Here is a 20,731-nt window from a genome sequence, read left to right on the forward strand (position 1 = left end):
ATGCTTCTTTCGAAGGCATATTGTGAGCGTAAATGACCGGTGACCCCATTTTTTTATTTCATTTTTCTATTAGGTATAAAATAAAGTTCATTTAGAGAAAAATTTAGCAAAATCTTATATTAAATAAAAAAAATGATTTAGACCCGCGAGCCCCCTTAATGTTCTGAATAAATAATATTGCTACAAATCACTAAATTGTTTACATCTGCTTGAAAGACCACATACTGGAAATATGAAATTGTTTAAATTGCTTTTATTTTTGGGGTGGAAAAAGAGGGGGTTGAAGGGTCAGGTGGGGAGGGGATTTGCACGGTAATTACTTTTTCAATAAAACAAAACCAAACAAAGAAACCAAATTTTCAATATGAAAGTATCTCTGATAAGTTCTTTATCTAAAAATGCTCAGAGTCAAAAATTCAGAAAGCCAACGACCAATACATGCGGAACCCTTTATCAATTGAAAGTCTCTTTCCTGTACAAAGAATTCTTAGAAAAGCAAAATTAACTTTTTACATCCTTTTAAAGAATAAAGAACTGGACTTTTGTATCCTGCAAAACTGATTCAAATTACTCTTAAAAGTGCAAAAAGGATTTTAAATTCATTTGTTCTCCATAGCACTAATACAAATATAAAAAAATCTAAATCTATACCTGAGTTTGCGAGTCACAATTCCAATATGAAGTATACACCATGGTTTTAATTTCAACGGAATAATATGATTAAAAGCAAAAGCTGCCACAATTTATAGTCACATTTTTAGCTGAGGGCCTATTCCACTTACTGTACCAATAATACAAAGGGAAAATAGATTTAAACAGGGAAGTTAATATTATCAATAACTTAACAATTAATTTTTTTTAACATTCTGTTGTTTCTCATTTCCCTAGAAGCCAATTCTCATTATGGAATGTTGAAAAAATTAAGTTTCTCCATAAAAAAGTGCACCAAATCAAATCTGTATTCTGCAGCTTCCCATTTTGCCCCTAAATGTCTGATTTCCAAGCCGTTTTTTTTTTTGCAGTTCTATTCTCACTAAAATATTTAAACAATTTCATTTCTTTCAACTATATAATTTAAGCACCCAAATGCCTGCATTCTCACCCTTATTCCTGCTTACACATGTACCACACTCCCCCCTCCCCAACAAACACTTACCCCTTTCCAAACAGAGGAGATATGATCCTCCTCAATCATTACTTTATCCATGTAATCCATCGTGATTAATGTGTGTATATCTTTAGAAACTCTTTTCCCTTATGTAATGAACCTTTGTACTTAATAAAAATTTCCTTAACAACAATAAGTGTCCTATTTTGATTAAATTGATGAATTATATTGTATAATGTGGAAATTACTTCCCGTCAAAACTGTCATTATATCTATAGGTTATGGAGTAACCAGAAAAAATAGAAATACGGAAGGACAACACTATTATAACTGGTATGAACATAATCCGTCCAATTAAAGTAGGTGTTATATAATGATAATTACCATAGACAGTTTTATTCAGTAAATTTGCAAAACAAATGATAAACAAATTATTTTACATTCGTCATTTCAGGACCTTTTATAGCCGACTATGCGGTATGGGCTTTGTTCATTGTTGAAGACTGTACGGTGGCCTTTAGTAGTATATTTCTGTGTCATTTGTTCTCTTGTGGAGAGTTCTCCTTGGCAAACATGCCACATCTTCTTTTTTATAAAGTTGATTATTTTGCAAAAGAGAATATACTTGGCGCTGCCCGTTGTCAGAGTAATGTGTTCCAGTTGGAGGGTTGTCTTCCTGCAGATGGTTATAATGTGAGCAATTGAATTAAATATTCAACATAGTAACTGGGTCTATTGGAAGAAGAAGGGTATATCGTTTTTTTGTATAGCAAAAAGAAATGTTATTTCAAAATTCATTTAACACATTTTTTTTCATGAATTTGCATGTATTTTTGCTGTTGGACGCTAAACAAACATTAATCAATTAATCAATGTTATAGATTTGTAGATTTGTAGAGTCATACAATAGCAATAAAAAAAGTATAGGACATACAAAGAAAAAAGGAAACAGAGTAACACATATTACTGAGCATTGTGACTTTGTTACTCATTCCTCAAACTATAAACTCATCTTCTTATTAATAACCACAGAAAAAAATACCAAGAATTGGTAATTAGTAATAAGATTAATTGCTGTTTCCTTTTTTTACAGAAGCAGAAGTGAGTTAACCACAAAATCACAACACAGAATTACAAAGCACTAAAAATAGATACCTTTTTCCTTTGGTTGTCGCACTACAGAATTACAAAGCATTAAAAATAGATACCTTTTTTCTTTGGTTGTCGCATTACAGAATTACATAGCATTAAAAACAGATACCTTTTTCCTTTGGTTGGCTATTTTAGCTGATGAAGAACTACCGGCACTAGAGGATAAGTCACTACAGTCCCTGTTTCCTGTATATCTTGGACTTTTTCTATTCTTTCTGAAATGTTTTCTTTGGTTATTTACAATATCTGGGTCAGATTTATGAATACTGCTATCTGAATTTAATGTCTTGTTCATCTGTTTGAGGCCTCGGTCACGTTTCCTTCTAGCTATTTCTGCTGTAGTGATGTAACTATTGTCTTCCTTAGGAAAATCAATAGGTACTGAATTCCACTGAAGATCATCGTCGATGGCTGAAGCACTTAAAGTCCGTTGTTTATCAATATCCAAATTAACATAGGAGGGCTTCTTGTCTGTCACAGCTTTTATAACAGTTACTGTATAAGGTGGGTCATTATCACATTGATGATGAGACGAGGAGGCATCGGCAAACACATCGTCATTGGAACTATATTCAGAATTATACATCAAGGAATTCAATGTGCACGAACTTCCATCATTATTATTATTTTCAGACTCAACATTCAAAAAACTATTTAGAGATTGACTTAATTGTTTCTGCCTATAAACACCATTGGTGACCTCAACTGGTTCATACAAATGATCCTCTTCAACTTTGACCCGATTAATAGATGTATTTTGATGATATGACCCATTCATTAAACCAATATTTGTATGAGATGCATGATTGGAGACTTGAGACAGAGTTTGAGATATATTGTTCCCATATTGAGATATCATATGAGATGTATGGTTAGAGGTACTTTGACTTGAGTGTATGTGAGATGTCACATGACCAATGTTTGACTGTTTATGTGTCATGTGACTTGAGTAACTAGCAGTCATGTGAGACATGTGAGATGAGGTAGTCATCATTTGGCTAGACATTTCCGAGGAAGCGGTTCTAGATTCTGAGAAATGCATATCTTTTGAACTTGTTGTCGTCGTGGGTACTGGTGGAGCTTGTCTTTTCTTCCGTCTACGTAGAGTCATAGTAAGACGACCCGTCTTGACAGCATTGGCTAAGAGTAGCCTGAAATAAAATAACAAAGATAGGATAATAATTTGCAAATAAATTCAGCTTGTCATGAGCACATCAAATATTTAAAGCCACACTATATCCATCTTCTCATACATAAAACATGAACATTTAGTGTGGAACTCAGCTTTTCTAGAGAAAAAAATAAGTATTGTGTAGAAGGTATATACATTGGGAAGAATATGCTAAATTCAATGCAAACATATTGATATGGAGAATAAGAAAGGAGTAGGGGCAATACGGCCCTTATTTGGCCCCATAATTACTGCAAATTTAAAAGTTATCATGCATATTCTTAAATTACTGAAAACTTGACTAAGGTATAAGATATTAAGAAAAACAAAACAAATTTGACATCGAACAAGTTAGCATGGCAACAAACCATGACTTTATTTGCCTATTATGTTAAATTTTGTGATTTTCCTTTTCTTTTCATCAAATTTTTAGTATATATTTTAGAATGGAAAGTATGTGTGCACCCAAGAAACAACTTTATATTTGGTGTGATTATGCCAATAGTTGTAATAAACATGATAAAGTGTCTGTAAAATTATTTGATTGTTTCTCAGCTGCCAAGGATGCTTCCACAATGGAAAAAAAGACTAATAATAATAAATTCTGTATTTTTCATTGTTTTTGTGAAAACAGTACATATTATGACTTTATTGTGACGTCATTAGATGAATATATATTTCTTGACCCTATGCATTTCTAAATATGTGCCAATTTGAAATTGTTATCAAACATTTTATTGTCTTGGGCCAAAACTAAGCCCCTACTCCTTTATAATTGTTCAAAATTGGTATCTTATAAGTCTTGAATATCAATTGAACTCACAAAATGATACTGGAATATTTTGTTATCTCCCCTTTTATGACTTAAACCAAGCTCAATTGATGCATATACTCATGTAGTGTTCCTCAACATTGTAAAGTTTGCTAAGACATCCAATTGAGTCTTTTGAAGAGCAATTGCTCTCACTATTTCCTGACTTATAGCAATACCATGTATTGAAGTAGTAAGTTCAATTATCTCCCCTTAAGTAAACATGTAGAACCAAAATTATATCCTTGGGTAGTTTTCTACAAATTCATAAAGTCCACCATGTTATGAGGAAGTGTGCTAATAGACATAAAAATTGGGACTTAATGGGTTCTCATGTAACAGTTAAATACAGCCTTCTTAACATCACTATCAAAATACTCTCTCAATAAACCTCACGACCTCATCCACCAAAAACCACAACTAAATATATGCAGTCTCAATGTATGTTGATAAATCCAGCAGTTCCTTAGTTCTGCTACAGACAAAACTGTTTTAATATCTGACCAGAAAGAAGAGAAAAGAAAAAGAAAAGCAGATGCTGATCCAGGATTTTGGAAAAAGGGGGCTCTGCAGGTCTCAAAACTAGACAAAATTGGGATTGAACTGGTAGAAAGATAGGTTTAATTATTAATGTGTAGCTCTATAAAGGGGGGACCCTAATCCTTCCCCTAAATCTGCCTCTAAAAACTAATAAATAAAGAAGATATGGAGAAAAACAGGAAATACCCACCTTCAACCTGTGTGAGATATTAAAACATTCAAGTTGAAGAGGTGGAGATTATCTTATCAGTTAAACATTGTGTTACATTGTCTAATTCATCAATATATTTCTTAACTATTACTAATAAAGTAGACATATCTAAGAATAACAAAACTTTAGGGGGAAAACCAATTAATTTGATACACTTGAATCTCAGCTGTTTCAAGAGTTCACAAAAATAACCTGAGCAAACAAAGGATTTTACTATCAGTAGCTAAATAGATTAATGTACATCTTGAAATGAAAACATTGGCATATAGAACCTTAAAGTACAGAACATATTTTAATATTCTTCAATAGATTTTTTTGAAATGCAACAAAATGAACAAAATCTGCCATCAAACAAATAATGAAAAAGCTTACCATCATGACCTGATGTTTACACAATGGTTGTCTGAATCTTTGATGATAAAATGATAAGATTTTTACTTTAACTTCCAATACACAAAACACAGCAGTGTACAAAACTGTGATATCTTTTATGACTATTGATATCTTATATAATTTATAGTAGAATCTTGATTGCACAGAACATTTCTGTCATCTTATCATGTGTTGTACTGTATAGATATATCTATTTCAACATGTGTGTGTCTGTTCTCTGACCTTTTCTCTAAATTATTTAAATTAACTTGCATGCATTGTAACTCTTCAGCTGTTAAATTTATCAGCAATTTAAAGTAAAATAAATTTTTTAAACTTCAAGTCAGCCCCCAAAGATGTTATTTCATGACTGCTAGCATTTTAGAAATGTGATGTACATGAACAACAGGAAGTTTGAATTGGTTGAATGTAGTACTCTGCTGTGGGATTCCATAAGAAAATATTGGACAAAAATATCAATACATGTAAAATGACAAATTATCCATTATTTAAGTTATTAATGATTTGTTTTTACATTATTATCTATCTACCAATATGCTCATAGGATGGATTGTTTTCCTTTTAGTTTTTATAAATGCAATTAACTACAGTTTAGAGACTGTTCAAGTTTAACCTTTATATACTTTTTTAAACTAAATAAGAAAATAAATTTGAAATCGTTTTACTTACAAAATTTTAATCTTATGTTTGTTTTTTTTTTATTTTACACATTTACATTGGAAAACTGTTATAAAAAAAAAATGTATCTTTCAATTTTTGTGAAATCCATTGAAACATTTCATTCAGCCTAAGGACATTGATGACAGCCATGCCAGATTACCATTAAGTGTAGATTTTACTGTATAAAACTCTTAACCTGAGAAGAAATAAGCCTAACATCTTCACCTAACCATTAAGGCACATCAAATGATAACACTCTCAGGAAATGATTCATTCAGTAAGCACTGTTAATACTTTATAATTCTCTCAAAACAAAACTTATTTTCCAAGCTGTAGATACTTATACAAAACCCGAGTATATACTTCAGATGCAACTTCAAAATAATCAAACATTATGAGATGCAGATGCTAAGAATATATGCCCTACTGGGAGAGCCAAGTTATCACTTGACCCTTTTTAGGTGGTGATACCTATTGTCAAATCATACTCTCCATAGCCTAAAAGTTGTCCTTTTTTTTTTTTTTACTTTTTCATCAATCAGAGAGTTATATGGAAGTCATACTTTAGTGTGAAATATAAATACAAAAAGCCTTCCTTATGAGCATATCTATCAATCTTTAAATCATCCCAAAAATGTACAAGAAATGATTTAGTTTTTGGATTGAGCAGCTATCATTCAGGAGAGAATTCATGGCTGCTTAATACTCAGTAGCACATTACATACACATTTCTTGCTTAGAACCACAGGCACTTAATTGACTCTGGAAAAAAATAACTTTTAGGTATAATATTTTAGGCTTTTATTTCAGAAATACTTGCCTGTGCTTTGCATTGTTTTTTGCTGATAAAAAAATGAGATGACAAATTGACAGTGATCACTGAACAGACCCACTTAAGTTAGCAGGGAACCAGTCTGATAAATCAAACACTTTTATCTATATTTTCAACATTGAAGTAAAAAAGCGTAGTATTATTCCTTTTTAATGTTTACTTATGACCAGCTGTGACAGTAATACTAGGTTTTGATACCAAACATCTTAATGTATTCACTGGTGTAAAATAAGACTGTTTATAGATTATATCTAGATAACCCCTAGAGGAAGTACCTATATCCCAGTTCAGAATAGAATCCCTACTTCAAATAAAGTATATTTATATAGATAAGACTAGGTCAAATGGCAAATATATTTTGATAAAAATAAAGCTGCTGCTGTGTAGATACTATTATTTTATTATGTGAATTTATAAAAAATCTTCTGGAGGCATAATTATATTACAATGTCAGTCTGTCTGGCAGTAAGGCAATGATGAAAACAGGCATATCAACACTTTGCCTTTGTTATAAATATGAAGAAAAAAAACCTGGTTGTATGAACAGAAATATAAAGGATATTTTTGAAAAACTTTAAGTGTGCAAATAACTTATGTTAAAATGATTGCAAACCAAAAATGTACTCAATTCAAGTCTTTCAAATTTGCTTCTGTGATCTTGACCTTGCATCTAGTGACATAAAAATCCCTTTGAATGCATATTTCTAATAGACCTTCAGAATTGACCAACTGACCCAAAAACAAAAAGGGACATTTTATTTAATAAAACGGAAATCATCAACATAATTTCGGTGTAGGTTTGATATTTGACAAATGGTTCTTAAGATATCCAGAAATTCTAGCCCAGTTCTAGTTGACTTATTACTGCAGTGACCTTGACCTTATAGCTATTGTAGTGGTCCTTGTTTTCAAGTGGGTATTATCAAAACTAGTTTAGTAAAGACAGTGTTGTGCATTCCCAAAAACAATTTGTCTAAATGTACACATTTCTAAATTGAAACACAACAAATACTTTGAGATCACCCAAATGCTTAATTGAAACTTAACTGCAGCTAATAACCGTTGCACATAAATTCACCACACAAGTATTTTACAAGTAAGTTCTGAGACTCCTATTTAAAGTTTTGAATGTTTTAATTAAAGATAAATTTTAAATGCAGATAATCTTGAGAATTTCATGCTGGCCATGGGTTCACTCAGTTTGAAATTAATGAATTTAGCAGCAATGAGAAAAGTTCAGATAAATTCTGATTATAACCAGATGATTCTCAAAATAGTTAAATTTGTGATTTATTTAACTGACTCATTATTTCCAAGGTTTGTCAAATAAAGGCAACAGTAGTATATCCCTGTTCGAAACTCACAAATCGATAGAGAAAAAAACAAATCCAGGTTACAAACTAAAGCTGAGGGAAATGCATCAAATATGAGAGGAGAACTATGATACAACAGAAACACAACATTAAAATGTAGCGCACACAGAAACAAACTATAATATAACAATGGCAATTTTTTCTGACTTGGTACAGGACATTTTAAGGAAAAAATGATAGGTTGAACCTGGTTTTGTGGCAATTGTCAAACCCAGTGACAGATCCAGAAATTTTCATTAGTGGGGGCCCACTTACTGACTTAAGAGGGGGCCCGCTCCAGTCACGCTTCAGTGATTCCCTATATAAGCAACCAAATTTTTTTCTCAAAAAGGGGGGCCCGGCCCCCCTGCCCCCCCTAAATCCGCCTCTGAAACCTCACAGAATTAGTGTGCCTGGCATTTTTTTTTTTATGAAAATGAAAGTAGAGTAATGGATTGCTCAAGAATTTTTTCATAACATCCCTTTCATCTCAAATAAGAGTATAGGCAACTATATAAATGTTCTGGTCTTTTGGATTTTGTTCTTATTCTTCTTTATTCCTTTTCTATTTATTTTATGGAAAATTGGGTTATATGCAATTCAAATACAGTACTGTGGAACTAACAGAGATTAAGGTCAACAAAGATTTTTACTGTAGTAGATACTTTTGTATTTATTCTATCAAATCCAATTGAAAAAGTGATTTTCAGTAATCATTGACAACATAATAATGGTCTCCCCTCCTTGGAATACTTTATAATCATCAAAATCACCTTTAAACTATAGATCTACAAATGTTCAATATACAATGTATTTAATCACTGTTGGTACTGTCATACTGATTTTCAGTAATCATTGACAACATAATAATGGTCTCCCCTCCTTGGAATACTTTATAATCATCAAAATCACCTACAAACTATAGATCTACAAATGTTCAATATACATTGTATTTAATCACTGTTGGTACCGTCATACTGATTTTCAGTAATCTTTGACAACTAAATAATGATCTCCCCTCTTTGGAATACTTTATAATCACCAAATCACCTATAAATTAGATCTAACTGTGTAAATGTAATTTATCAGTATCATCCTTGACCATCGACTCAACTTTTGCTCCTTAGTATAACAACCTACATTGATTAAAAGAAAATCAATGTTATATCAAAGTTTAGCCAAGCTTCATCAAATGTTTCCAAACAGTTTATATAGGCTTGATGTATGTACTAATCTAATTATCTACCATCACACTTAAGATCTAAACATCTTCATCAACAAATATTCAATACATTACAATGTTGGTGCTGTCATACTGATTGCTATGCCGATAATTTATTTTTGTTGAAACATGCCTTGAAATGCTACATGTATACTAAGGTGTATTTATTTGTTTTTATAATTAACAGATTTAAGTGCCATAAATTTCTCTTTGGCATGTGCCTGTTTACACATTGACATGTTTACCAAATTCTATTTAGACATTACTGGGTGTTTTTTTTTCGTTTTTTTTCAACCAGCTTAAACAAGTACTTTTAAGAAATCAACTGATTGCAAAGCTTATTGATCGGTGAGCCTAGGCTCCATGTTGAAGGCCATACATTGACTTATAATGGTTTTACTTTTATAAATTGTTATTTGGATGGAGAGTGACATTTTCATTGGCACGCAAACCACATCTTCCTATATCTACTTAACACAAACTCTTAATCAGATTTAGAAACTAAAAGAGCTACATAGAATAATTTAGATGGCATATATACTATCCATATCCATAAATATATAATTTTCCATGTTACAGAGGAGTCTTTGCCTCTCTAGCTCTCTGAAGCTACAAAACTCAAAAGATGACTATATGCATGTCATGTTAACTTTGTGAATGTGCTGGCAGAGCATTAAAAACTTGTTTATTACAAATATACGTCTCTTGCAAACACAAATACTGCTGTAAAATCTCCCAGCATACACAGATTAGAACATATTACAGAAATTAATTACAAAATTCTACCTCTTTCATTGTGAATTTAACTGGTTTGATTCAAGTGGAGATAACCCATTCTTGATTTGCAAAACTTTTGAGAGTTGTCTGAGATTGAATTATATTAAAATTGCTACATTTGAATATCATAAAATAAAATACTCCAGTGAACAAAGAACCCCTAAGCTACAATGGGGGCATATAAATGGCATAGCAAGCACTTATAAAGTTTGATACCATTAATATAATGTTTTACATGAGCAGACAGGTGTTATGAGACATGTATCTGCCATAAGCACATCAACAATACATGAATAGGGTATCTGTTTGTACTACTACAAACTATCATGGAAGTTTACTGTTCATGTTAATACTGTTTTTCTTCATCCCATACTCATTAGATTACATCATGCTAATAAACTTCTCAGCATCTACCTTTTAATATTGGTTAAAATGTGATTTATTTCACACTGGCTGTCTACAGATTTCTGAATAAGTTCTATGTGTTCTCTTAATTTGTCAGAGAAATTGGCAAGCATTTTCCATTATTTAGACAAACTCTACCTCCTTGGCAGGTGAAAGATGTTCAACCGATACTGTAAAACTGTAGGTATCTTTTCAAATAAATAGCACAACCTTCCTATCAGTTGATAAACTTTGAGATAAACTAGTTAGCAAAAATGAAATATTGGAGGAAAAACAAATTAAACAAAATCTTCTATTTCATAGTATGTAAGCCTTTAAACTCCTATAAAACTGAAGAATTGCAAAAAACAGAGAATTATTCTATTTTTTAGCAATAAATGTTTTCTGAAAAGAGATAAGACATGAAAAAAGCTACATTTATACATTAAGTGCTGCTTTTCAGGTTAAACTGGAGGAGTTAACATTTCAGACATATTATTTTTGGGTGTAAAATAGAAAGTTTATGTATGACACATACAATCTATGGCAATAATAAATTAGAACCTGAATTCCCTCCCATCTTCTGTCCAGTACACTACAGGTCTGATATATATAGACCATGGAAGTTCTAGAAAATATATTAGCGATGTTCAAAAATGAAAAAATCTGGCCATATTATTTCACTTAACTTAAAAATCTACTAATTTACCTTTGAAAGGTTTACAAAAAAAAAAACCCTGCAAAACTTCACAAGAGATCAAAAGAGTTATAATTCTCCTTTCCTTAATTTCAAATTTTGTTTAAGAAACCTGTATCCATATTTTGTATTTATATATGGGATAAAATATTTGATAAATCCCTAATTGTGTATACTTTAAATATACATTTTTTTTTTTATTAAAGTATGTGATCTTCAAATACTATAGTATAAGCTTTTATCTCTGTGGACTACCATATACCCTCTTAATTGTCCTTGAATTAAATAATGAAGATGTTGGGTAAAAATCTAAGACTTTTATGTTACTTTGTAGCTGTAGATTTAAAATGTTATGTTTAAATTTCCATCTTTAATTTTTAGGTGGAATTACTAATAATCTGATATGAAATCCATGTGGCTTACTTGAGAAATTTAATATTCAAACATTTCCTGTTTAGTAATGGATTCCCTGCTGGCATCCCTGGGAAAAATATTAGGAAAACATATTTCAAGATACATTACATGACTAGAACCTGCTTCTAGAGGATCTCAAGTGGTTTAAGTGGTAACCAGTTGTCCTCATTCATCACAGATTACATGCATGGATAAAAACACATGCACAAAATTACTCCCATTTTATACTTCATTGATATTTCTGTAATATAAGAAATCTGGTGCAATAAACCAACCTCTGGCATTTTGTATCACTAAAGAATAGTGTCATTGTAGGTTTATCAAATAAAATATTTTTATCAATTTTTCTAGATAGGAATCATAAAAAATAAATCCCTCAACTACAGAACAGCTTTAAAATAAAAAAAAATTCTCTGAATATCTCCGAGAATATCTCACTAGTATCCACACTTGAAGTGGAAATCCAGGATTTTTGAAAGGGAGATAATTGCAGAAAATGTACTTGATATAAGAATCAAATAGTGGAATGTAGACCCTGTATACCCATCCAACCTTTATAATCTAACACTAACTTGCCTCTAGTAACTCAAAAATAGAATTGAGACAAAAACCAGAATAAGTACATTGTAGTATCTAAATTGAAATTCTGTCTCCTGTACGATGTAAAACACTGTGATCTTTCTATTCTATTTTCTCACAAGTTTCTATACTTATCAGTTATATAGAGTAAGAAGTGGTTTAATCATATTTTAGACAGTAAACCAACAACACAAAAAAGGCCTAAATTTAGTAATTACCTGTATTCCTCAGAGTCCTCATCTGAGAGAAATAATCCAATTTCAGGCAAATTTAATGTTCCTGATGACAATGTAGACATTTTGATATAATACTACAAGTAGTCACTTTAAACAACTCATCTTATCCTAATTTGGAATTTACGTAGTTACTTCAAAGTACTTCCTATGAAAATTCTCATAAACACTACCTTGATGAATTGATCCATTCAGGAAGTATAGTATTATATCTTTTAATTGTAAACTGCGTTTTTTTTTCTTCTTCATACTCAAAAAATATTTTGGCAAATTGCTTTTAGATATCAGGATGAATTAAAAGATATAAACTGGGAAATTAGTTTGAAGGTGGAATAAATAAACAGTGTCCTACTGCTTCAGTACTAATAATTGATTTTAAAGATGAGTCCCTATCAAAAATCTATCTTATTGCCAAGAGAAAAAAATGCTTGATATCTGCGTTTATCAAAAATAGAAAATCCTCATCTTAAAATGCCCTTTGAACTATGCAAGTCATTTTAATGATTATTATTTTAGTCCAGCAGAGACTAAGATTAGGCCATAACATTATATTGGTTCTTGAAAGTATTATAATCAAACTTAAGAAAAGCTGTTACAATAATCCGTCTACATACATTTGTTCAACCTTACACTGAAGTTCCCCTGGAAACTTTTGTTATAAACAATGGCATAATATCTGTTCCTGTTGGAGAAAAAAGTCTACTGTCAACCCATCATTTTTTTTCTGATATTTTTCACGAATTCTAAATTACCACAAATTCAAAATTTTTACAAGAATGTTACAATGTATGCAAACTTTGGTGAAACCACAAAATCAAGTATCCAGGAAATGCAATGTTTTCTCAATCTACGAAAATTGGTACCCACGAAAATAGATGAATCCACTGTAATATTTGTTCAAGTATGCTATATATTACAGAATATTTTTTTCCACTTGGGACTTTCATTTCATGACATCAAGTCGGACTCTAACAATGATCAACAATAACCTATCATTCAGTTAAAAGTATAAGTGTGGCTTAAAAGTACACTGAATTATTAAACATAATTGATCCTTCATTTGAATAACCTAGTAAATCAAATCTAATGATACTGGAAATTATTGTAATTATAAGTTCTGTGTACCTTAATTTTGAAAATCAATATCCGTTTAGTTGAAATATCATGTTATATTATAGATTCAGTATTTTTGTTTATACTGTACTGTTACCTACCAAAATGTTCATATTGTTAATTATGACTGTTCTCTGCATTTTCTTATACCTATGTATTAACATTAATTCATGTTGCTTACACATGATAATGTTGTTATTTAAATGTGCTATAGCATAATTGTGCTTATTGCAATAAACGTATTTTTTTTTATTTTTTTTTTTTATAATAATTGACTAAATGTAATGTAAAGCTAATCTATTTAATGTAACTAGTCTTATTTGAATACTGTCTTTATGCATAGTGAAGTGTTATCTCGTTAGCTGCAGGCAGGTGTAACTGAAAATATGTTTACAATGTTTTAACTAGATGTAATAAATCTGGAAAACTACCAAACAATGTTGTCGTTCATTACAATACACCCTTCAAACATTTAAATTAAACTTGTTTTTAACAGCTACATCCTAATGAAATCTTGTGAATCTAGACATATATACTGTATATAAGAGCATACTAACAACTTCAAACTCAAAATATGTCCAACTTTTTTCAAATCTAGCTTTTATAACTATAGATGCCATATGAAAAATAAATCTTGTAGTGAACTAATACTCACTAATCAGTGAGTTTCACTGATAAAAAGGTAGAAGAAAGTATTAAACTACAAATGTACATAAAATCTTACAATAAAAGAGAACCATATTAGAGGGTGATCCATATTGAGTCTATATGAGCAAAAGTGCAGAATAAAGGATAAAAAAATTAAGAATAGAAAACGATGGGGTGTTGAAATATAAAGAAAAGAGAAGAATGGGCAAAAAATTTAAAGATTAGGGGAAAGTGCAATAAGAAACTAAAGAATAAGAATCCATTTAATTTATAATCCCTCATGTTTTTAGCAGGAATAACGGCAAAAGATAATTACATGTTTTTCAGAGGCAGATTTAGGGGGGGGCAGGCCTTTTGAGAGAAAAAAAATTGGTTGCTAATATTGGGAATCACTGAAGTGTGACGAGATCGCCCCCCTCTTAGGCAGCCAGTGGGCCCCCACTTATAAAAATTTCTGGATCCGCCACTGTATACATTTTCAAAGTTCTGCAAAATTTGAGCAAATCAGTATGACATGTTGCTTATGTTTTTCAATCCTACAACAATATCGTACTAATCAATCAATCTATTCAAACTTCATCAGACATCTGTGAAATCCTCATCATCATCAATACCTTCACAAATCATTAGTTTTACTATACAACACAAGGTCTGCTTCATTATAATGAATACCTATAATCACTAGCAAGAATTTCTCAAGAGTATAATTTAATCTGATTTATAAGTCAACATTTTCCTACATGTATTTCTCTCTGAAAATTAGAGATTAGAAAACTAAATGTTTTTTTTATAAAGATGAGATTAATTAGTAAGGTATGCTCAGGTTGGGTTTTTGTACTAATCAAACTACTTTGGGAAACCACTTTGTTTTCTCTCAATCAGCCAATAATAGTCTAATAGTTTCAGCATGTGTGGGGATTCTAAGTATACAATGCAATGTTTCTGAGTGACTGTTTCCTGTTCTAAGTGCTTCAAAACAGCTGTTATCATTTTTTACTTAAAATAATTAAATTTAGGAATAGCAAAGTTTTCAATATTTATAAATATAGAAAAATAAATTACTTTAACATGAAAATTTCATAATTTCTGATACAAACTGCCCTTCCTATCAGATTATTGAGAAATCATGCATATAGAGGGGGAAGATATTTTTTTTAAGAATTTCTGTTGAAAAGAGGAGGAATATAATTTTAAGAAATCCTGTGGAAATAGAGAGGGTATATACCATTCGAATTAATGTTATGTAATGTTATCAACTTTTCTCTTTAATCAGGATTTATTATAACCAGCAAATCACAATGAAGGGACTTGACCATACAAAAAAAAAATAAATGTGGTTTACAAAAAAAATATACATGTATTATAGCCAATTGTTTGACATATTGTAGGTACATCATTGTATCCTCTTCCATATAGATTTCCTGTCAAACAGACGGTTAAACTGATAGTAATACTGTACCCCAGATAATATCTTTCTTGTCTATTCAACCTACATAAGATAAATATTTAATATTTATAACAATGTGGAGGTGTGAGTATTTCCTTGTAAGGAATACCATGTGTATTTATACATACCTAGCATTCCCGACTGTTTCTTTCTGAAGAGACTGTCCATTTAATTCTAATATTTCATCATAGACATGAATTCTCCCATCCTTGTGAACAATCCCACCTTCTTTAATATGGACTATCCGTAAAACTTCTACAATATCGGCATATCCATTCATAGAATCTATACCTCTATCACTGTATATCCTTTTCCGAGTCGGACTTTCCCCGTAAAAATAATTCTCTACTGAAAATAAATCAACAGCATCTATTGAGAGACCTAATTCTCCCCCTTTTTTCACATCCAGATCAATAACCAAAATTTTGTCCCTCCTTGGCGGTTTAATCGGAGGAGGAGATTTTTTTCCAACGGAGTTCTGTAGTGCTAATTTCAATGTTGACACCATTGTGCATTGAGGAATTTCGTATTCATTGTCTAAAAAATCAATATTATTTATTCCATGGATAGACGTAAATCCATTTGAATCCCTAGAAGATAGGGGATCATGATTTTGATATTTATTTTTTTTGGACGCCTTTGACGAGCCATGATGTTGTAAGCTTCCTTTTCTACATAATTTCTCCTTTTTTGTCCCTTTGGCCACAGATGTTGATGATGAAACACTGGGAAATCTAATTCTGTTCAAATATGCCTTTAAAGTTTCCATATTTATATTTGTGGCCCATATGTTACTGGTAATGTATTGATCATGTTGACAGCTTGAGGGAGAAAACTGGAAAGTCGTAGTATACTTCCCAAAACTGTCAATCATTCAAAACTCTGAAAAAGAGGAAGTTTTATAAGGTATATACTATTACAAGATTTAGGTATATATACTATTACAAGATTTAGGTATATACTATTACAAGATTTCACTAATAGTCAAATTTACAGATTACAATTGGATCACTGACATTTATACTGAATATTTTATATATACATGTTCTGTCCTTGTTCTCTTTTCATTTAAATTCATCATTTTCAGTTGTTACGATAATTATGATTTAATTTTCTAGAAACTTTCTTCTTTGTCATATACATGTACATGTATTATAAACATGATTCAAAATGAAATTAACATTTTGACTATTTATTGAATGAAGTGGTATCAAGTTATATTTTCTTAGATATGCTCATTTAAGTCCATTTGAAAACTAATTATATTATCTAAACAACAAGAAAATGTATCCATAGGACACCATGCCCTGTTAAAACTATCAAATTTCTATGTTTAGTGATCTGTGAAATTTATGTCTTAACCCTAATTTGGTATCTGTTTAAAACATTCACATCATTTTATTTATGTTTCCTGCCTCTGAAACAAGTAGCCTTAGTTTTCATGAAAGACCTACCCTTACATATTTTATGGAAATATTTGTTAAGAACAGTTAAAATACAGAAAATAAGATATTTTTTTCTAAATAAAACTGTACTACTGCTGTAATCACTAGTAAGTTTCGAATAAACTCATCATAGATACCAGGACCAAACATAGTATATACGACAGATGCGCGTTTTGTCTACATATGACTCATCAGTGACGCTCGAATCCAAAAAAGTTAAAAAGGCCAAATAAATTACGAAGTTGAAGAGCATTGAGGACCAAAATTCCCAAAAGTTTTGCCAAATACAGTTAAGGTAATCTATGCCTGAGGTAGAATAGCCTTAGTATTTCAAAAAAATCAAAAATTTGTAAACAGTAAATTTATAAATATAAACCCGACTTGTGTTGGTGCTTTCACTGACTAGGATTGTCAGCTTTCCTATCAATAAGGTCATGGTTCTCTCGGTACTCAGGCTTCTTCAACCAATAAAAACTTCCTGCCCAAAAGCAGTGTTTAAAAGTGTGGTGTTAAAATACCAACAATCAATCTTAATAAAACTATTTTGCATACATGCCTATATAAAATCCTTTTTTTTTTTTTTTTTATTTTAGTGAAAAAGCATGCATCATTGCATCGGTCTTTAATATATTTGATTTTTACATATTTAATAATAATCAATTTGATGAAACTGTCTATTGTATTCTTTAGGTGTTAAATGATACAAAAGGTCAAGTACAAATTGTCAGATTTACATACATGTAATTAATTAATCCACCTTTTGGACAGTGACAAAAACAGTTGACCATTATATGTCAAATGAATATCTAATACACAATACTCATGATGGACACTCCAGCATTCCGACACTAAAGTTATGGTTGACATTTTATAGTTATTTTTATAACTTTAGGCAATTCTTTTACATTATTTACAAGGTTAAATAAATATTTTAGTTTTGTATTGGAAGATTGTGGAGATTTGAGGCTGGAGTCCTGTATAGTGAGAATGTAACTTTATACACTGGATCTGGAATACAGATTAACACCATGACCTCTCGTTTCCTCTATATTGCCACAAACAAAACTACAAACCAGTGAATAATTATTTTTCAGTTAGTATATAGAATAATTTCACTTTTTGAGTGCAAAAAGTCCTGAAATTCATATTATAATATTAGAAGAAATCATTAGCAATGAGACAAAATGACATAGAAGCTAACAACTATTTGTCACTGTATCATCTTCAACAATGAGCAAAACCCAAAGCTAACAACGAGCATGGTTTCAGATTTGCAACGAAAAACAGGTGGTGCCATGATGTTGTTTAATCCAAAGTCCAACCAAAATTAACACCTCTAAGTCTACAGGATAATTCTGACATATTAAAAGTATCTTGTTTGAAAAAAAAATGGCATGAAAAAAAAACTTTTAAGAGGGTACTTAAGAATTGTTATTAGTGTCAGTCTGGTTCAAAAAGAAATTTTATTAGAACAAAAAGGATATTGCATTTTGGCAATAAAAATGATTTTTAAAAGTTTGTGTATTGCAATCAACATAATCAAGATAAAATGAGTTATTTTATAATAAGGAAGCTCTTAATGTCTGAGGTTGCCTTCCAACATCCTGTATTTACAGTGTACATAATAGTACATAAACAAATATTATAACAATAATATGATAAATACATGCAATTTATTATATAAACCTTGTCAAATGTAATAAATAATTAAAACTGTGTTGTTTCAAACCTGTATATTTGCTGATTTGTTTATAAATTCCTACCATTTTCAAAAGTCTTTTAGTGATAAATAAAATCTGAAATTTTAGATTCTATGAACTTATATTTAATAGGAATCAATCAATGTAAAACAAATAATTTAACTGTTTTTTGTTTTTTTTAAATATTGTTCTAGATAGTGCCTTTCATTTATTTGTAAACTAGTAGCAAAATAGAAACTGCAATGCAAAGAAAAAATAATAAACATTGAATAAAATTTTGAATTCTAAATATAATTTCAAAATGTCATACCTTTTTAGCTTCCCAATGTACTACATTCCCTGTTAATTCTAGGCTACTTATCACTGACACACTCCTATGTCCTTCACGTCCCACCGTTTTGGCTCATTATGTGTATTGGGCTTTGATGCAACCTTTTGATCCACTTAGCAGCGTTACAGTTGATTGCCACGAGAGTATTTTACGACTAGATACCTTATTGATTGATTCACTAAATGTTTAATACTTATATCAGTTTATTAGTTGTTAACAAGTGTCTTAGGCCCTCAGGTACGAGATGAAAGTCGATAAAACATTTAAATAAGCCATTTACCTTAAATTTAAGTATTTGATTCCTTATAACCTTCTGATCTTTCGTTAAAATATTTTCCATAGTGTGTTTACCCTCTTGTTCTTGTCATGAATGCTTCATTTCAATACGATCCGTCCGTGTTGCCCTTTTTTATCAGCAACTCTTTCGACTCTGTTGAAAAATAATCTTTAACAAATGCCGTTTACCGTTATAGTGTTCATTTTGCAAAGTGGAACATTATTTTATGTTAGTCTTCATTGTTCATAAGTTAATTCATTCGTGTAAAGTACAGATTTCAATTTAAGATAAATATGAAATTAATGTGGATACCATATGCTGAGGGGCAAGTGATGCTACTCCATCTTAAAAGTCGGATTATTAATTAACGGAGCTACTATTTGCTCAGAGACTATTTGATTCTTTTTTTTTTGGCGGGAAAGGGGGAAAGGGTGTGGTGTGGGTGGGGTGGTCGGAATTAAAAATTTTGTCCTGCCCGACTTTATTTTTTCTCTATTTGAACCTGCTTTTTTCCATTAGTAGTTATCCTGTCTTTATTTGTAAAGATGCTCATCCTGCATTGTTTTTTACTCGAAACTCCTGTCCTAATATTTTGTTGTCAAATTTCCTCTTTTTACCCCTGCTGAATGTCAAACGCGACTGAATTTTAAAAGGTGCACCTAGATCACTAGATATGTTTACCCTTGATTATTTTGTGTATTGATTCCACAGCCACCTGGGACAAGGACATTTTATTCTGTATTTTTTTTAATTTTCTGTTTGAGATTTTATTTAATACAATTTGTCCTTTACTGTTAAACCAAACATGCTCTGATGCTAACAACTTATTAACAGATCACATGTATATATTTTTTGAGACAGATTTTTTTTATAATTTGCCAAAATGAAGATTTTACTATGCTCTTTTCAAAAATTTAATAAATGTATGGGTCACCGTGCTATTTTTCAAGCTATGAGGCGTTGACAATTGCCAAAATGTGGTTAGTTTGTTCATGAAAAAAACACATTAGTGTGCATAAAAAAATTTCTATAAGATAGAATTTTGAAATAAATTGTGAGAAGAAAGGTTTCAAAATATGTTTTAAGAAAATCAAAAGAAAACATGGTGTCACCGAACTTGTTTTCTTGCTACTTGTAAAAATAAAAAAAATCCCTATTAGTCCAGTATAAATTTTGTAGTCATAGGGGTTATCTCTCCTTAAATGGATCATTTGAAAAAAATGATTTTAAAACC

General features: G+C 30.8%; 1 protein-coding gene across 1 annotated transcript in view; it reads right to left on the reverse strand.

Annotated features, from left to right (window-relative positions):
- The window catches only part of LOC134716916 (uncharacterized), an 84,107-nt gene extending 64,726 nt beyond the window's left edge, over nt 1–19,381 (reverse strand). Inside the window, exons 1-3 of the mRNA XM_063579933.1 lie at nt 19,200–19,381; nt 15,873–16,626; nt 2,370–3,411 (exon numbers count right to left, since the gene is read on the reverse strand). Of these exons, the coding sequence (XP_063436003.1) occupies nt 2,370–3,411; nt 15,873–16,618 (1,788 nt within the window). The 5' untranslated portion in view covers nt 16,619–16,626; nt 19,200–19,381. The remainder of the gene's footprint in view (nt 1–2,369; nt 3,412–15,872; nt 16,627–19,199) is intronic.
- Nucleotides 19,382–20,731: the final 1,350 nt, after the last annotated feature.

Source organism: Mytilus trossulus, chromosome 4 (genome assembly GCF_036588685.1).
Source record: "Mytilus trossulus isolate FHL-02 chromosome 4, PNRI_Mtr1.1.1.hap1, whole genome shotgun sequence".
Classification (NCBI taxonomy): Eukaryota; Metazoa; Mollusca; class Bivalvia; order Mytilida; family Mytilidae; genus Mytilus; species Mytilus trossulus.